Source organism: Balaenoptera ricei, chromosome 5 (genome assembly GCF_028023285.1).
Source record: "Balaenoptera ricei isolate mBalRic1 chromosome 5, mBalRic1.hap2, whole genome shotgun sequence".
NCBI classification, from domain to species: Eukaryota; Metazoa; Chordata; class Mammalia; order Artiodactyla; family Balaenopteridae; genus Balaenoptera; species Balaenoptera ricei.
Window position 1 is genome coordinate 50,932,157 of NC_082643.1, and position 19,265 is coordinate 50,951,421.

Genomic DNA, 19,265 nt, shown 5'->3' on the forward strand with positions numbered 1-19,265 from the left:
TTTAGGAAAACTTCACACGGTCTGAGCTGGTCCGGTAATAATCATGTGGTTCCCTGACGGCAGATGCCATCTCAGGATGGCGTGGCAGCGGTGGGATTAGGCAGGGGCGCACTGCAGTATTCACGGGTGCTCTGTAACACACAGCCATCTCCCCTTTCAAGACATGTGAAGATACTTCTTTCAAAATCTGTGCCCCTTAATGGACTGCTCAAATTATTCCTGAAGCCAGAAGGCAGATGATATACATAATGCCCCAACTCTTGCTGTCTTGCCTTTAAGAAAGCCTACTTCTTTAAATAGAAATCACTGTGAAGAAAGAACTCCAATGCTCAATTTAGAAACATCCAAACCCTTCTCCAACTTCTGCTTCTGCTCCAATTAGCCCTCTCCAATCTTATGGAATCCTTATTATTAGCTTTAAATGATAAGATTGCTGTTATCACGCAGTTATAGCAAAGTCCTTTTAGTAAGAGAAGGACTCCTCTCACCCTTCCTTCTGCCTCATCTTGTACAAAGACTACTACTCTCAAAATCTAAAAGAGGGAACCATGACCAGGGATTAAGTGAACATAATATCTATTTTTATTACGAAAACATTAAATTTTGACACATTGCTTCATTGTTTTTTAAAAATCTATTATCTGACTTAAACCTATTCAGCAAAAATGCCAATAAATTATATAAACCATAGTTTGGATCTTTTTAAAACTAGGAACATAATATGTTTTATAATAATCAAACAATAATACTAATTCTGAGCTGTATGAGCTGTTAACTTGTAATTTGTTTTAATGTTTAGCTTAAAAATAAAACCAAAACCAAACACATGCTGATACACTGTTGCAGAAGTTTCTCAGAAACACCATCCTCTTCACTGTGCGCTAATATCCTTCTTCTTCACTGAGGTACAGAATGCAGCCATATCAAGTGTCAAGGCACTCATTCTAAACTGTCCTAATCTACTCATCTTAGGAGTCACATTGGATGGAGGGCTGATGATATATTATCCCCCAGAATAATGCTATCTTGCCTTTAAGTAAATCCATTCCTTTAAAAGGAAATCATTAGCTAAGAACTCCAATACTGAATTTAGAAACAATGATTCCAACACACATTAAATCAATCATGTTAGTATTTAAAGTCACAAATTCTGAAAAGTAAAAATAGCAGACAAATACAGAACTTATATAACCAATGAACTAAAAGGCAAAGAGCATTGCCACCTCATGCCTGAAAATATTATATTTTTGGTGTCTGAAGCTCTTTGCAAATTATATTTTGGGATAGTTCAGTTCGATAAAAGATGTGTGTTCTACATAAAGTTAGAATAACAGGATTATCAACATGGGTGGCGGCTTCATTTTAAAAATACATCAATAGTTGTATTAGTGAATGTCTGCCACTTGGTTTCTAAATCTTTACTTTCTGTGGAGGCAAACCAAAGCACTGTCTTAAGACTCCGTCTTCAAAGTTACAATGTAACCCCTATCATTCCTAGAGATTGTAAAGCTAGATATGACCCTGTTCCTTGCTGTCATCTTCATCTTCATCGTCCTCATCATCTTGGTCTCCGGATTCAAGTTCATCCTCTTCTTCAACCTAAAGGGAAAATATACATTTAACATTGAGGATCTGCTCACTTCACATTCAACACATAATGATATCTACTCTGTTGATAAATTCTTTACTCCAGAAATTAAAGTACATTACAGGCCATCTGATTTCCTTGATTTAATGTTCGAGGCTCCCTGTCATTTTTAACATGAGACGAGATACATAGGTTAACTTGCTGCCAGATGGCTACACCTCTCTACACACAAACCTGAATCAACACGGCAAAAGAGGACGACACATTTGGATAGCGAGAGTCTTGTGACCACAGGAGCAATCAAATCAATTCACTTTCTAGGCTCAGAGCCCCAAAGAGAACAGTTAACAAACGCTGGAAACTGCATCTAACCTGTGTCTTAAGTCAATTCACTGAATACCATAAGAGCAGTGCAGATGATACCACGTTCACGTACCTACAGATCTCTGCCTGTAGTATCGATATATAGGCACAACATTCCCATGTCACAGTACAATATTTAAAAATACATCATAAAGAAACACAATATAAATCATTTTTGGAAACACTGCAGTCTTACTGGATGACCAAGTTCCTTGAGTTTATTCTTTAATGAAAATATTTTCTGATCCTGATCAGCCAACAGCACCAAGAGATCATCTTGTTCTTTTTTAGAGTCTGCAATGTCCACCTCAAGCTTGTTTTTCTCATTTTGTAAAATGGCAATGGTACTGTTAGACGAATCCAGCTGCTCTTTAATAGCAGTTCTTTCCTCAGACAGAGCTTTAATTTCATTCTAGGAAAAGAAAGGTGAAAATCACTAATCTAAAATTAGTATTCACTCTCCTAGGGTTTTAACAAATATGTTCCTTCTTTGATAAATTGCTGCGCTTGTCTAGTCTGAAGAATTTGGGGTTAGGGGTTGGGGGAACAGGAGGTTTAAAACACACACACACACACACACACACACACACACACACTCATCTAGTAACATGAGAATTTATGTTAGGCTATACATCAAAGATGGTTACTGTGAAAAATAGAGTTTAAGAACCAAAAATAGTATCAATTACCTATTCCTCAAAAAAATCCTACCATTTCAGATAATCAGAGGAATAAATAAAGACACAAAACATTTTATAGCAGAAGCCTGGTTAGCCATCAGAATTAGAATTCAAGTTTAAAAATAAAATTCTATCCAACTTCACACATACAATTAAATGGAAAAGAAAAATAGCTTCAAGTAAAATCAATGGTTTAAAAATAAAATAATTTGACCACAATCCAAAAGGCAAAAATCATATATTATCTTCCTTTTTCCATGTTTTAATTCCTACCTTTTATTTTTATTACTGTTACCTCATTACTTTCTTCATGTTATCTATTTTGATTTCTCTGTCACACAAAAGGCTGGCAGGATTTAATATGCCTGTGTTCCTCAGCCTATGGAAAACCTACAGGTGGCTTGTGTATTAGCCAAATCTATACTCCTCGTTTCTTACTGTGATTAAAGATTGATAAGCAAACTTAACTATCTTTTACTCTTACTAAAATCTGTTTTTACTTTCAAAGTACATTCATATACATTCTTATTTTATATATTTAATACCACTATTTGAAATGGCATTTAAAAGTTTTCATTTGTGGGACTTCCCTGGTGGCACAGTGGTTAAGAATCTGCCTGCCAATGCAGGGGACACGGGTTTGATCCCTAGTCTGGGAAGATCCCACATGCCGTGGAGCAACTAAGCCAGTGTGCCACAACTACTGAGCCTGAGCTCTATAGCCTGCGAACCACAACTACTGAGCCCGTGTGCTGCAACTACTGAAGCCCATGTGCCTAGAGCCCGTGCTCCGCAACAAGAGAAGCCACCGCAATGAGAAGCCTGTGCACTGCAACGAAGAGCAGCCCCCGCTCACTGCAACTAGAGAAAGCCTGCGCGCAGCAACGAAGCCCAACACAGCCAAAACAAACAAAACAAAACAAAAACCCTTCACTTGTGCCACCTTTAGTCATACAAATAGGAATGGACGTATTGTGAGATAAAATTACACTCCATTAACTTTCTTCATAAATCTAAGAATTTGAGAAATTAAGTGAAATAAAATCAAATTTCCGGAGTTCATTTCATATAATATGCAATGAATAAAAGTTTCACCAAAACCAACCTTTAATTCTTTAGTTTCTTGTAATAATGCAGATAGTCTTCCTTCTACATCAGTAGTTTTTGTAGCTATTACAGTTTCACTCTCTCCTGGTACAGGAACTGATTTTGCCTGAAAGTAGAAATTGGAAAAAAAGATGTTTCTTTACAGTTACAATCAAAACGAGATTCCAAAGATGATTTAATTTCCTAGCTATTTGGAAATTTTCTTTCCAATAACAGAAAGTCTAATTCTTCATGTATTTACCCACAGTAAAGTGCTTTCCCTGCATAGATAAGTCGCCCCTTCAGTGGAGCAGGAGGCTGAGTCAGGAGTGGCGTGGCATCAGCTCTCATCAGAGTATGAGGAAGGCTGGGGTAAGCAAATACCTCAAGCTGTGGAAGGGGCTTTGGAACTGGCAGAGGCTAAAAGAATTTTGAGGTTCATGTTAGACAAAGCCTAAATTAGCTTGAAGAGACTGTTGATGGAAATATGGACATTAAAGGTGATTCTAGTAAGGGCTCATAAAGCTTTCTATAGAGAAAGCGTCTATGGTCTTAGAGAAAACACATATCATCATGAACAGAATGTTGGTAGAAGTATGGATGTTCCAGGTTTTGGTGAGCTCTCAGAGATGAGGAACATGCTACTGGAAAGTGGAGGAAAGGTGATCCTTGTTATATATAATGTGGCAAAGAACTTAGCTGGATTGTGTTCGAGTGTTGTGAAAAGCAAAACTTGCGAGTGATGAACTACTGAGCTGAGGAAACCTCTAGCTAAAGCACTGAAGGTGTGGCTGGTCTCTCCTTGCCGCTTACAGTGAAATGTGAGAGGACAGAGGTCAACTGAAGGAGGAGCTGTTAAGAAAAGGGAATCAGAGCTTGAAGATTCAGAAGACTCTCAGCCTATCCCTATTGCAATAAATGACAAAGCACGTTCTAGTGAAACATCAAGGGTGTGGCTGGACAGCCATTTGTGAGGTGGTTACTCGTGTGACACATGGACACAATCAACCATCTCTGTAGAAGCTGGAATAGAGACGTGGTTCCCCAGGAGGGATCCAGGAGGACCCTGCTTGATGGCTTGGAACCCTGTGAATTGCATGGGTCACCAACAAGGTTTCTGACAATTTTATACCAGCAGAAAACCTGCCGGGTTAGACTGAAGGAGACAAAGATGGGGTGAAATATAAAATACCAACAAAATGAACCATAAGTAACTGATTAAACTGACCTGGTGAGTCTGACTATAATATGGCTGTCCTCATGGCCAAGAAGCCTATGTGACTGGAACTCTGGCCAATGGATAACCTGAATGGAAGGTGCTATCTGACCAATCTGCTTCTTTTCCATAGTGGCTGATAAATAACCTTTCAACCTTGTGTTTACTACCTTTGAGAACAAAACAATAATTAACTTACAAATGCTTCTGTTTTCTGTAACAGCTCCTGCTTTTCTGTCTGTAGTTTGGTGATCTCCGAAGACTGTGAGTTTAACTGAGACTTCAATGTTGCCAGTTCCTAAGAGACAAAAATAGTTAAGTTGTAACATTAAATAGCATTAATTTCATCAAGGAAATGTCTATTTACAGGAAGAAATAAAAAATTATTTCCTTTCTTGGCCCTTCTCTCTAAAATCACAACTTCCAAGTTTTAAAATTTAAGTGGAAGAACTATTCTTGAACTTGGTGGGTTCAATATGGAGAATTAAACGTGTAGATTAAACATGTTCACCTCTGCTTCCTTGCGAGATCCAATGTAAAAAAATTATAAAGGGAGGGAGGAAGGGAAAGAGAAAGGAAGGTGGGAAGGAGGTAGGGAGAGAGGGACAGAGGAAGGGTGGGCAGGAGGGAGAAACCCACAAGGACAGAGAGTAAGAGAAGAGAAAAGAGCAATAAATTGGGGAATTTCAGAAAGCAAACGACAGTGGCAACTGACTCAGCACACGTGAGAGAGCTGAAACGTAGGCTGACCTTTTAGAAAGCCATGCTGCTACCTGACTTACAATGCATAACTACCAAAGGGCCTGGGATGTTTTGGAAAGTGTGAGTAAAAATGGAGTCAAAAACAGCAGGGTTGGTTGAAAGCCGGCTTAGGAATAGACCACCAAATCCCTGTCCTAATCTCATGCATCAGGTAACTTTTCCTTTTCTCCTGGTGGAAGATTAAAGGTATATTATTTGAAAAGGGCAAAATAGGATGGTTTTAGACTAGGGGGCCACCAAACATAGATGAAAGCATTAGACTGCCCTAGCAGTCCAGTGGTTAAGACTCCACGCTCCCAATGCAGGGGGGCACAGGTTCGAGCTCTGGTTGGGGAACTAAGATCCTGCATGCCACACAGTGTGGCAAAAAAAAAAAAAAAAAAGGTACTGTAGTGAAAGTGGCAGAATTAATTGAAAGTTTATATATTATAGATGTTGAAATTTCCAAACTTCTTGCTCTCTCCCTCCCCCCCAGAAAAAGTACAGGAAAATAAAGCAATCGTAACAGTGGTTTTCCACTAGGGGCTATCTTCCCCCAAGATATCTGGCAGTGTCTGGAGATATTGTGGTAAGTAGTGGGATGCTGTCATGTAAAAAGCTTTTTTATTCTCTTAAAACTTTCTATCATGTACATACATGCCTTTTCTTTGATTGCTTTTTTTCGGTTATCAAAATGAGTCATGTAAACATGGAAATTATGAACCTTTTTGGTCTTCTTTTTATACCATATTTTACTACATATTATAAAAAACAAAACTGTCATTTAAAATATATCTTTGGGGCACTTCCCTGCTGGTGCAGTGGGTAAGACTCTGCGATCCCAATGCAGGGGGCCCAGGTTTGATCCCTGGTCAGGGAACTAGATCCCACATGCATGCCGCAACTAAGGAGCCCGCATACCACAACTAAGGAGCCCATGTGCCGCAACGAAGGAGCCCGTGTGCCACACTAAGACCTGGCGCAACCAAATAAATAAATAAATAAATAAAATTTAAAATATATCTTTGGGAAACACAAAAAGTAAAAATTTTTACTTGGGATTTACAAACTAAGGGTGTATATTAATAACTTAATTCCCTTTAATTTTAATATAGTTCTAGAATTAATTAAATCAAAATAGATATTACTCTTCCTCACAAGAATGAAACATTATGGACACATATTGGAGAGTTGTAAATCGTTAATGACAAATTATTATTATTATTTTTAAATAATATAATTTAAGTAGATTGTAGAATCTACTCTGGGGTACAAAGACACTATCAAAATAAGACATTTTGTTTCTCTCTGTCTGGTCATTCCCATCAGATCAGACATGTCAGTGGGTGAGGACCAGCTGGCTACTGGAGGGAGAAGGAAGTTAGTTCTAGCTTGGCCAGGCTGTTCACTTCTTTCTTTAGTATCACTTTTTTTTTTTTAAAGAAACATATATTCCTTTCATAAGAAAGGAAGGAAGGAAGGGAGGATGGAAGGAAGAAAAGGCTTATTTGCTTTTCTAAACAATATAAATTACTATAGCAGAAAAAGTTTATTTTGCTTTTTAGCTAGAGTCATCTAATTGAGATATACACAAGTTTACTTCCTGTTTTTCCCTTTTCCAATTCTAAAAACCAACATTTTTCTGGATAGAATGACTTAAATGCCCAATACATTTAATCAACCAGTTATCATGAAAATTAGGCATAAGAATTTATATCTTCATATTTGTGGCTTATAAATATATTTAAAGTTTCCTTGTTAGTTTACTGATAATCTATATAAATAATCTGGGTAAGATGCTGAGATCTGTTAAAAAGAACATCACTGAAAAATAAAAACACAATATAAAGCAAAATACCATTACTGTATAATTAAAACAGTTTCTGGATTTTCAAATGGCTGTCTTCACTATCAAATTTTGCTTACACCTGACAAAGCAGTTCTAGATTAATGGAACTGCAGTGCTGTTATGCTATTATAATTAAAACAAGATAAAACAGAGCTTGGATCAAGCTGAAAAATGACCTGTTTTAATTCTGCAATTTGTTCAGAATCTCTTGCTGAAGCTGTTGCTGAAGACTGTTCATTTGTGCCAGGTGATGGTTGGGACGATTTCTACAAAGAGCACAGAAATAAACTATGAAATAAATTCAGTTTAAAGAGACAGAAAAAAACCAAAACTGTACACATATAAGCTATGACTGGTATACGTTTACCAAAAAATTTCACCTTGACATTTTAAATTTTATACCCAAAATAACATTTCAACATAGCACATATTGTCTACAAATTTTCCATAGCTAATAAATTTATACTCATACCAAGTAATTTATTAAATCTAGGCACTTAACTGAGGTCATACGAAGAAAGAGCATAAAAGCAGGTATTTATTGAGTGATTTCCATGTATTAAAAGAACCTTATACAGGGCTTCTCTGGTGGCACAATGGTTAAGAATCTGCCTGCCAATGCAGGGGACATGGGTTTGAGCCCTGGTCCAGGAAGATCCCACATGCCGTGGAGCAACTAAGCCCGTGTGCCACAACTACTGATCCTGCACTCTAAAGTCCACGAGCCACAACTACTGAGCCCGTGTGCCACAACTACTGAAGCCCATGCGCCTAGAGCCCGTGCTCTGCGACAAGAGAAGCCACTGCAATGAGAAGCCTGCGCACCACAGTGAAGAGTAGCCCCTGCTCGCCGCAACCAGAGAAAGCCCACGCACAGCAACAAAGACCCAACGTAGCCGAAAGTAAAAAAATAGAGATTTTTAAAGAAATTAATAAAATCTACCTTTAAAAAAAAATCAGTGAAAGAGCTTTTAACAGAGCATCTCATTTAATTCTCACAGCAATGAGACAGATATCACCACCACCGTTTTATAGCTCAGGAAACAAATTTAAAGAGGTTAACTAAGTTGCTCAAATTCAGTTAGCTAGGAAGCACTGAAGCTTTAGACAGTCTGACACCAGAGCTCATATTCTAAAACCTTAATATGATACTGTAGCTTAAGGGATCCATAAAAATAAACAAGCTGGATAATGAGAATTATTCTTGACTTCCTGTTTAAAAAATGTCAACATTCACTTACCAAATTTTCAATGAAAGAGTCCTTTTCAGCCAGTTGGCTTTGTAAAAGTTCCTGATTACTTTTTAATTCTTCTATCTCTTCTCGCAACCTACCAACTTCTTCTGTCTGAATACCATTCATCTGAGCCCCATCACTGTAAGAAACTTGATGCTGATTGTCTTTTCCTATTAGGCATAAAATTTGAAAAGCTAGCACGAAACTTTTCATTTTTTGAATTGACGATTCAAGTATAAAATAAATACATACTTTCCTTAATAATTACTTTGGTAGGATTTTTGTAAGCACATTTCATCTTTGCAAAATAGTGTTTTGTTTTGTTTTGTTTTGCTTTCCAGCCACGCCGTAGGTGCGGCATGTAGGATTTTAGTTCCCTGACCAGGGATCCCAATGCCCCCTACGTTGGGAGCATGGAGTCTTAACCACTGGACTGCCAGGGAAGTTCCGAAAAATAGTGTATTGATAAAAATAATGAACTGATATTTTCAGGGTTTCTGGGAAGAAAAATAGCATAGTCTTAAGACTAAACTGCATGGTTTAGTGATCTAAGATTAAGAATTACAGTAGTTTACCTATTACACTGTTGGTGGGAATGTAAATTGATATAGCCACTATGGAGAACAGTATGGAGGTTCCTTAAAAAACTAAAAATAGAACTACCATACGACCCAGCAATCCCACTACTGGGCATATACACTGAGAAAACCATAATTCAAAAAGAGTCATGTACCAAAATGTTCACTGCAGATCTATTTACAATAACCAGGACATGGAAGCAACCTAAGTGTCCATCAACAGATGAATGGATGAAGAAGATGTGGCACATATATACAATGGAATATTACTCAGCCATAAAAAGAAACAAAATTGAGTTATTTGTAGTGAGGTGGATGGACCTAGAGTCTGTCATACAGAGTGAAGTAAGTCAGAAAAAGAAAAACAAATACCGTATGCTAACACATATATATGGAATCTAAAAAAGGTCATGAAGAACCTAGGGGCAAGACGGGAATAAAGACACAGACCTACTAGAGAATGGACTTGAGGACACGGGGAGGGGGAAGGGTAAACTGGGACAAAGTAAGAGAGTGGCATGGACATATATACACTACCAAATGTAAAATAGATAGCTAGTGGGAAGCAGCCGCATAGCACAGGGAAATCAGCTCAGTGCTTTGTGACCACCTAGAGGGGTGGGATAGGGAGGGTGGGAGGGAGGGAGACACAAGAGGGAAGAGATATGGGGATATATGTATATGTATAACTGATTCACTTTGTTATAAAGCAGAAACTAATACACCATTGTAAAGCAGTTATACTCCAATAAAGATGTTTAAAAAAAAAAAGAATTACAGTAGTTGAAATTCCAATTCTGTCAATTAATATAAGGGAAAATAAAATCCTTTAAAAATTCTTCACAGGGCACTTCCCTGGTGGTCCAGGGGCTAATACCCTGCGCTCCCATTGCAGGGGGCCCAGGTTCGACTCCTGGTCAGGGAACTAGATCCCACATGTCACAACTAAGAGTTCGCATGCCACAGCTAAAGATCCCACATGCAGCAACTAAGACCCGGTGCGGCCAAATAAATAAATAAATATTTTTTTAAAAACTTCACAAAGGAATAGCTTTCTATATGGACTAAAAGAACTGACAAATTATCGTCATAAATAGAGGAAGTAAAAGATATTTTCTTCTGAAAATTTTGGTCACCTTCATATAAATAAAATTAACTATATTTCTAAGTAGCTAGCATTCCAATCATAAGCAGTATAGAATGAGACTATTTACAAGCATTTGAGCTCCTAGCATGTGCCAGGCACTGAACTAGAATTTTATATATATTATTTCATTTAATTCTCAGATGACACAGGTGCTACTATCAGCTCCGTTTTGCAAATAAGAAAATGGAAAGGTTAGACCAGTCAACTGGCTGGCTCAACTGGCTAGACATTAGAATCACCTGGGGAGCTTGAAATTAATAATCACTGATGCCTGGACCCAACCCCCAACTAATTAAATTAGAAACCTCAGTGGGGTTTCAGTATTGGTATTAAAAAAATAAAAATCTCAGGGGATCTTAATGTATAGGTAGCTAAGGTTGAGAATCAATGGATCAGATAATCAAACACAGAGCAGAGAGCTTGGACTTCAAACTCTGACTTACATGTTTGTCACAGTGATTAATTTAAGGTTACAGAAAGACTAGTCCACAAGAATAATCTGTCTGACTTTGTCCAGCTCCTGGGGACACTACAGCAGGAATGGCTAGCTACACTTACCTAGCTGTACTTTAAGCAGATTATACTGATCCTTGTGTTGCTGAATCTGAGATACTTGCTGTGTGACTGCTGTCTGGAGCTGTTCGTTTTGACATTTTAACGTAGAAATCTGCTGCTTCAATTCCTCAAGTTGCAGATCCTGTGAACCAAAACATAATTGAAGTGTTTTAAATTCAGAGTAGTTAGCATTAAGAGGATGAACAAATTAAAAATTAGAGATTATTTTGGGTGAGGATGTTAAACTACTCAATATTTCCAAAAGCATTCAATAATTAAGCAATAACACATTAATATATGCACCAAGGCCAATTAACATGCAGCAGAACTGTAAGATTTCAAGGCCCCATTATATGGCACAGTCTGCAATCTCACTGTAATTTTGGTTTGGGGGTGGGGGGAGGTCAGTTTTAAAAACTTCATTTTATAGTCCATCAAACTATTTAAGATATTTATACCAAATTATTTAAGAAGCTTAGTATATGTATATATATGTATGTACCTCTGTTACTTTTAACATTAAAAGACAATCATATAACAGGACATTTAGAATTCTTAAAAAAAGAGGTTTCATCTCTTATCACCCTAGTGTAACTAGTTAGAATTTAATCTATGCCTTCATTTTCTTCTAATTCTTTCCAACCCAGGTTTTTTAAACTTGTCATAATCCATCCACATACATTTTGTAACCTTTAATTTGCTTACTATTCAATCAAAATTTCCCAATATTAATCAGTAGATGCAATGTAATTTATACTCAAAAGCAACATTGAGGTTGCTCTCCATTTTTCTAAATGATAATATCATTATAATAAATATTTTAGTCCATATAACTGTTCTCCTGAATTTTGGAGAATTTCCTTAGGATGCATTATCAAATGTAATTCAAAGTTTATATAAACATTTTACAGCTCTCGATGTTTGTTGTCTAATTGCCAAATGGCATGCTAAGTGATGAGAATATTTAAAATTAACATTTCTAAAGAAAAGTGATTATAGTAATTGTGTCAAATCACTCTTTTCTTCTTCCAAATCAACCATATTTATCAGCTCCAAGTGCAGGCTATAATATCACATTCCAAGTATTTATTTCCCATTGCTCTAAAAATTACATTTTACCATCTGGAAATGACTCCAAATTTGTACTAAGACAGACGAAAAATCCTAATAACCATGGGTAGTGTAATGATTCAAATTTGGATCATTCAAAGATGATTCTAATTTACTAATGTGCTTATAAACTGAAAAGCTCAGACTGAACGCTAAATACACCACTAGTACATTTTTATTCTTTCTGAGAATTTCATTCTCAACAATACAGATTGTGGGGAAGAGAAGAACACATAGGCAGCTCTCATTTAGAAGGCTCTACACAAAAGCTCTTACTAGCCACACCTGCCTCAAGCGGTCACAACCAGCAGGGGGTGGAGGGCAGGGCAGGGAAGTGGTAGCAGCCTGCCCCACATGAGATGCCCCCGTGTACTGTTTTCATGACTCTGGAATTTTAACACCATAATTCTGCAGCACTTTCTAGGATTCCATTCCAATAACGGTATATATACCACAGTGAGGAATTAAATGAGAAAAGAAAACCAAGAAACATCGCGAAGGAATGTAACGGAAGGTTTAAGGTGCTCAACACTGCGCAAGTGTGGGGTTCATCGGTATCCTGCAAAGGAAATGTCAGCTGATGATTTTGCAAATGTAGTTTCAACTTAACTCATCATGACGCACTCTAGTAAATCAGCTCCCTCTTGTTCTATCTAATTTAATGTCATCTATTCGGGTGCGCAAGACAGAGATCTAAGGATCGTATCTGACCCTTTCTACCCCCTCGTCCCCACGTCCGATCACTACCAAGTCCTGTCAGTTTTATCTTCTTTGGTTTCCACATTTCTCAGGACCGTCCCCTCTACACCACACAGTGTGAGCTTTAGAGTCCCAGTAACACACATGTATTTGAATTCTGTTCCACCAAGCACTGAGTGACCTTGGACAAGTTTAAATTCTCTAACTCTCTGATTCCTCATTTATTCTGAACTGCAGATGTCAGCTACTTTGTAGGGATGTTGTGAAAAGTAAATGAGATGGCGTTTAACTGTATTCGGTGAGCACCTAGAACACAGTACACAAAACAGCAGCCGCTATCATCATCGTCAACTGTCAGTTTCCCAATTTCCACCCACCACCACCACCTCCTCCTTGGGCTCCCTCCCTCTAGCCTTGCCTCTCAAATTCTCCTTCATACAGCCAACGAGTGTTCTGTGTCCATGCCAGTAACACCTCTCGTCCCTCTCTCTGCTTCTGCCTAGCTTACTCATAGTTATCCTTTTAGGACTCAGCTTCTCTGTATTCTCCAAGCTCCTGCTCCTACCTAGCTAAATTAGGTGCCTCTCAATGCTGCCACATACTTTCGATTACCTTTACCACTAGACTTGCTTAGCACATACTAAGCTCTCAGTTTGTTGAATACTCAGATGCTTTTGAATTATTTAGGAAAACGATGAGTTCTACTTTGTGTATCCTCTTGCATTTGGAAATGCCAAGAGAAATTCCTCCCTAAAGTAGAGAAGTATCTATACTTTCAGTATAACAGAGATTGTATACGATTTATCAGTACGTACTTGCTCTCGAATCATATTTTTGTAGTGAGTCACAATACTGTCGTGCTGCTCTAGTGTTTTCTTCACCTCTTCTTCTTTTTTATCTTCTTCACTGGACTTATAAATAGCCTTAGTTATCACACCTGTAGAAGAAGACTTATTTAAAATACTGTTTTATTATTAAGACTTAGTCAGTAAAAACATATGGCCTAACTGCATGAGAGATAAGAAATCATCTTTCCAATCTTACTGAATGCCAAAAGTCCTTAAATGGGCCACAGACCAAGAGCCAGGAAAAAAAAAATACTTTTAGGCTTATCATATAATGTGCATGTCTCCAGAATATACATATACAATATAATCCTAGGCACTACTTTCTAATGAATATCAAGATAAACTTTGTTGTCTTACCTTCAAGTTCTTTTACCAGCTTTGTAAACTCATGATCAAATATCATGTATTCTGGACTGGGGAAGTTCGGCTGGGGTTTCTGAGATGCTCTGGAATACAACTCATGTTTGCTAATAAATCCTAGTTTCTCTATGAAATTCTCTTTGCCAATCCTCTTCTCTATCAGTTGTTTTAGTTTCTCTCTACAGAGATAAGCATATTGAGATGCTTAAAAAAAAAAAGTCATCACAAAACATAAAAGCTTGGTCTACATTACACTTTGGCAGAAAAAATTTATCATTATCTCTTGATGACATTAGCAAGTCATTTTCCCCTGGCATTTTCCCCTTACTTACTTCATATAGCTCTCAAGTGAGTTATCATTGAAGTAAATCGAAATGCCCAACAGAAGAGCACATAAGCCTTGGACCAACTGTTCTTCCTCTCCAAGATTTTCTGCAATTTGTCCTGTAAGCTGAAATCTTTGTTAAGAAAAACTAATGGTTCATAATATCCAGGGTACTTTGTTTTATAATTTGAATTTGACATGTATTTCATGTAAGAGTTTCTACAAAAATTTCTATGCACAGTCCAAGCAAACATAAAACAATGGTACATGTACACACACACACACACACACACACACACACACACACACAGCTTAAGTAAGCATTGGTGTCACCATAACAGTTTAAAAAGTTGCAACATAGATAAAGAAGATTCAAATATTTGGGGCATGGAGCTAACTCTAATTGAGAAGAAGAAATAGAAAAGATAAAAAAGGTAAATACTTACATGTATCTTACTAAAACATAAAGGATACAAAGGGAACATTGGCTGAATTGTGAAGAAAATGTGTTACTGCAATGGGGCAGTTGCTAAGCCAGGTACAAAGCAACATTAGTAATCCAACTCTTGTCTGTATTTTGCTTCCCTGCAATAAACAAGGTGGCAGAAATCTTGTTTTATTTTTTTCAGACTTAAAGTTGCCCTAAGATCCCTCCCCATCTGCATAAAAAGATATTTAACATCTTATAAAAGATGTGTCAGGAATCTGGATTTTAAAAATTGAACAAGAGAATGCATTCTTGTGTACTCTCTGGGCTGCACTTCCCAAAATAAACAGAGAGCAGAAATTAGACTTGATCCACGCTCATAAGCATATACCAGGTTATCTAAAATACTATTAATGGAAAATCTGATATGCTAAGGAAGAAATATATGATGTGGATGCTTAAAAAATTTTATCAGTCCTAAAACACTTTACAAATACATAAATTTGCTGGCAAATTTATGATGTTTCAACAGGAATTTTAAAAACAATTTTCTCATAAGGGGACAAATTCTACCTCCTTCAAAAAACATCAAGAAAAAGACAAAGAAATAATCTCCTGAATTATTTAGTCAAATTTCATTAACGAATATATTTCTCTAACAAGAAAGTAAATAAACCATGTTTCAAACCCCCTGAGAAATGCCAAATAATGAGAAATCACAAACTTAATGAAGGAGAAAAAGATTTATTTAAACTAGCTAAGTGCCTCAAACCACTAACTATACTGCTGCCAAGTATGTTAAACAATACTGAAAACTAGCATGTCCATCAACATTACAGTTTCCTAAATTTTAATACAACACAGTTGTATCTCTTATATGAGATATTCTCTTAGCTCATAATATTGCCATTGCCCACATTATATTACATAACCTGTACTTTTGTTTAAGAAAAACAAAACTTGCTTGAAACAAAATAATGGAAATTAGCACAGTAATGCATCGCTCTGGGAGTAATTTCAGAAAATATCCAAAATGCAATTATTCAAAAATCTAGACAAGGAATGGATTTAAAGTAACCATTACTGTGTTTTGAAAAATTTCTATCACTCAGCCAGACAGTTCTAATTTCATGAATCTTGATGTCAGTATCTTGGCCTTTCCATAATCTTTTTTCAAGTATATTTAATAATTAATTAAACAAATTCAAATTAGACCTCTTCAAATGATTTGCCAAGTAAGCATTAATCAGCATGAATTTAGTTTTTACATAAGGCATTATTTTTACTTTTTCCTTGCCTTTATGTCATTACTGTCCACAATATATTTTCATGTTACCCAAGTACACTGAAGTTTAAAAATATACAGTTATTCTCAACTGACTATGTGCCACAGAGAATTTACAGCTAATTACTCAAGTTATAAATGTGAATGTTTTGTTGATTTCCCCTGGTTATACATAAAAAATTAATTACTGGAATACCATTTGCAGGTACCAAATATACTGACATTGTATATACAAGGGCATTCTATCAAATCACTGGCTGATGTCTGAGTAAAGAAAAATGGAACTAGATTCAATTTTGAAAAGTAGGTCCTTTGGGGTCTAACTGAAGGTTAAGAAGAGCACAGTCAAACATAACTAGTTAGAACCAGGTAGAAGATAGAATGGAACACCCTGTTGACTACAGCAACAAAAGAAGATAAAGTACTCAGGAATGAGCCTAATCAAAACCGTATAAAACCTAAATGAGGAAAGTTTAAAAACACTTCTAAAGAGCACAAAAGCAGACACCAATCAACAGAAAGACACATGTTCTTAGAGAGAACGACTCAAGATCATGAAGATACTGACTCTACATTAATTTGTAAAATTAATGTGATCCAAATAAAAATATCAACAGGTTTTCTTTTTTTTTTCTGGAACGAAACAACCTGGTTTTCAAGTTCAAATGGAAAAATAAACAAGCAAGAATAACTAGAGAAACTGTAAAAAAATGAAAGAGAGCAATGAGGTGATACTACCTCATGAACAGACAGAAATCAAGGAGAACGGAAAATCCAGAAATGATCCAGCTACAAATGGAAATTTAGTATGTGAAAAAGACAGAATATAACTATCAGTGGTTACAGACAGACTTCAAAGATGTTGGCAAAACTAGAGAGCAGTTTAAAAGAGCAGAGGATCCATATCTCACACAATTCAGAGAGAAAGAGAACAAAGATTTAAATGCAAGAATGAAACCAGAAAGTATGGGATGGAAATACTGGCAAATTCCTTAATATCTTGAAGTGGCGAAAGCCTAAGTATGACTTAAAATGTAGAAGCGATAAAATAAAAGTCTGATACCAAAAAAAAAAAAAAAAAAAAAATCCAAAACAAAACACCAAGATCCTATCAGGAAAAATATATTTGTAACTTATCACAGGCAAGGGTTAAGTTCCTTAATATGAGTTCCTATAAAGAAGAAATGATTAACAACCCGATAGAAAAATGGGCAGATGATAAAAGAGTTTACTGAAAAAACCTTCAAATGATGCATAAATATATAGAAAAATATTCAGCCTCTTAGTAAGAAAAATATAAATTAAAACTCACTGAGATAACATTTTCCACCTATCAGCAGACTGGCAAAAGTACAAGTGTGACAACACACCGTTGGGAGGCTGTGGGGGAAGAGAGCACCTAGCACACCGCAATCTTACTTTACTTTGCAAGGAGAAGTGCGAGATTCTATTAAGTAAAACAAAACAAAACACCAAGGTGCAGATCAGGGCATATACAGAAAAAACACTTCCAGATGTAGAAGAAAAGAGTAACAGGAGGCGGGGAACTAGGACAGGGTTGGGGCCAAGACTTCGTGTACCATTTTGATTTCTAAACCATGTATTTACCCATTTCAAATTTAAAGGACTAAAGTTTTAATTCTAAGAGTGGCAGTATGGTATCGGTGAAAATGACATTTGGTTGGGAATTAGAAGAACCAAATCTTCTACAGCCTTACTTTGGACAAGTTCAATACGCTACATGGGCCTCAACTTCTTCATTTAGTAAACAGAGGTGGTTGGATTAAATGATCTCAAAGAGGTTAAGAGGATAGGTTCTGAAGCCAGGATACCAGGATTCATATCCTGGTTCTAAAACTCAACAGCCATGAAACTTCAGGCAACTTACTTAACTTCTCTTCCTCATCCTTAAACAGGGGTAAGAGTTAATACCTATCTCATGGATTATAAATGGGTTAATACATGTAAAGAACTTAGAGAACAGCGCACGGTACACAGTGAGTGCTCTACAAATGTTATAAACTTATTACCATCATTTCTAACTCTGTGACTCTACGACTCTCTACCTACTAGCATATTAAAAGCAGAACTAATGCCCCCAATTTAAAATAGATGGCGGAAGTTTGAACTGGGAAAAGAAAAAAATGATACAATTGCTGGGATAATTTTTTTTAAACATCAGTGAAATGCAGGCAAGTCCTTGCTTTGCTGCGTTAACAGAAATCCATGCATACTGTAAACGTGCAAAGGGAGGACTTTGTAATAATGGTCTTTTGTGCAGACTACGTTATTCTGATGTTCATCAAACCATGATTTATAACAGGGAAAAATGGGAGATAATTAAATGTGCAAATGGTTAACTAACTTAGGGTATATTTACTTAGTGAAATATATACTGTGCAACCATATAAAGTGATGTTGATTTAGTGTTTAATAACACAGAAAATACTTGTAAGAAAAAATGCAGAATACAAAATAGAATCTAATGTATGATCACTGCTATGTAAATAAACAGTATAGGGGAAAAAAAAGCCTGAAATTTTACCAGTAGTTACCTTTGGGTAGTAGAATGAGGGACATTACTCTCTTTCTACTTTCTATTTTTCGAAATTTTCCAAAATGAAAATAAAAATAAACTATTAGAGAGTGCAAAAATGTTACAGTATTTGTCCAGTATACTATCATAAAATGTTGATAATAATATAAATCCAACAAAACCCTGATCAAGCTGCTCTATCCCTCCAAACAAGTAAGATAAGAAATTGAGCAATAAAAGCTATCAAAACATTCTATTTCAGTGCTCTCTCACTTTCTGATGGATTCCTTACAATATAAACAGCTAGACCAGCTAAAAGAATGCCACACTTGGGAATTCCCGGGCGGTCCAGTGGTTAGGACTCCACGCTTCCACTGCAGGGGGCGCAGGTTCGATCCCTGGTTGGGGAACTAAGATCTCACAAGCCATGCAGCGCAGCCAAAAAAAAAAAAGGAAAAGAATGCCACACCTCACTTTCTGACTAAAACTATTCATTTTGTTTATGTGTTACACAAACACATTTGTTTGCATGTTTGTTTACAGGTTTAAGTCAAGAAAAAGTATCTGTCTCTTCTCAGCCCCCTAGAGTTTGTGAACCGCTGACAAAAACAAAGATTTTACAGGATGGAAGAGAAAC

The 19,265-nt window shown here is 36.6% G+C and overlaps 1 protein-coding gene across 3 annotated transcripts in view; it reads right to left on the bottom strand.

Moving 5' to 3' along the window:
* Window positions 1-613: 613 nt before the first annotated feature.
* The window catches only part of USO1 (USO1 vesicle transport factor), an 88,733-nt gene continuing 70,081 nt past the window's right edge, over window positions 614-19,265 (bottom strand). For 2 of the 3 annotated variants that reach the window (XM_059922832.1, XM_059922830.1), the window contains 11 exons: window positions 14,855-14,965; window positions 14,388-14,506; window positions 14,053-14,234; window positions 13,663-13,784; window positions 11,042-11,180; window positions 8,765-8,928; window positions 7,700-7,789; window positions 5,133-5,231; window positions 3,737-3,844; window positions 2,148-2,363; window positions 614-1,599 (listed from right to left, as the gene is read on the bottom strand). In XM_059922832.1, coding sequence (XP_059778815.1) covers window positions 1,510-1,599; window positions 2,148-2,363; window positions 3,737-3,844; window positions 5,133-5,231; window positions 7,700-7,789; window positions 8,765-8,928; window positions 11,042-11,180; window positions 13,663-13,784; window positions 14,053-14,234; window positions 14,388-14,506; window positions 14,855-14,965 — 1,440 coding nt within the window. In that variant the 3' untranslated portion in view covers window positions 614-1,509. The remainder of the gene's footprint in view (window positions 1,600-2,147; window positions 2,364-3,736; window positions 3,845-5,132; window positions 5,232-7,699; window positions 7,790-8,764; window positions 8,929-11,041; window positions 11,181-13,662; window positions 13,785-14,052; window positions 14,235-14,387; window positions 14,507-14,854; window positions 14,966-19,265) is intronic. The other variant, XM_059922831.1, reaches the window with a different exon arrangement.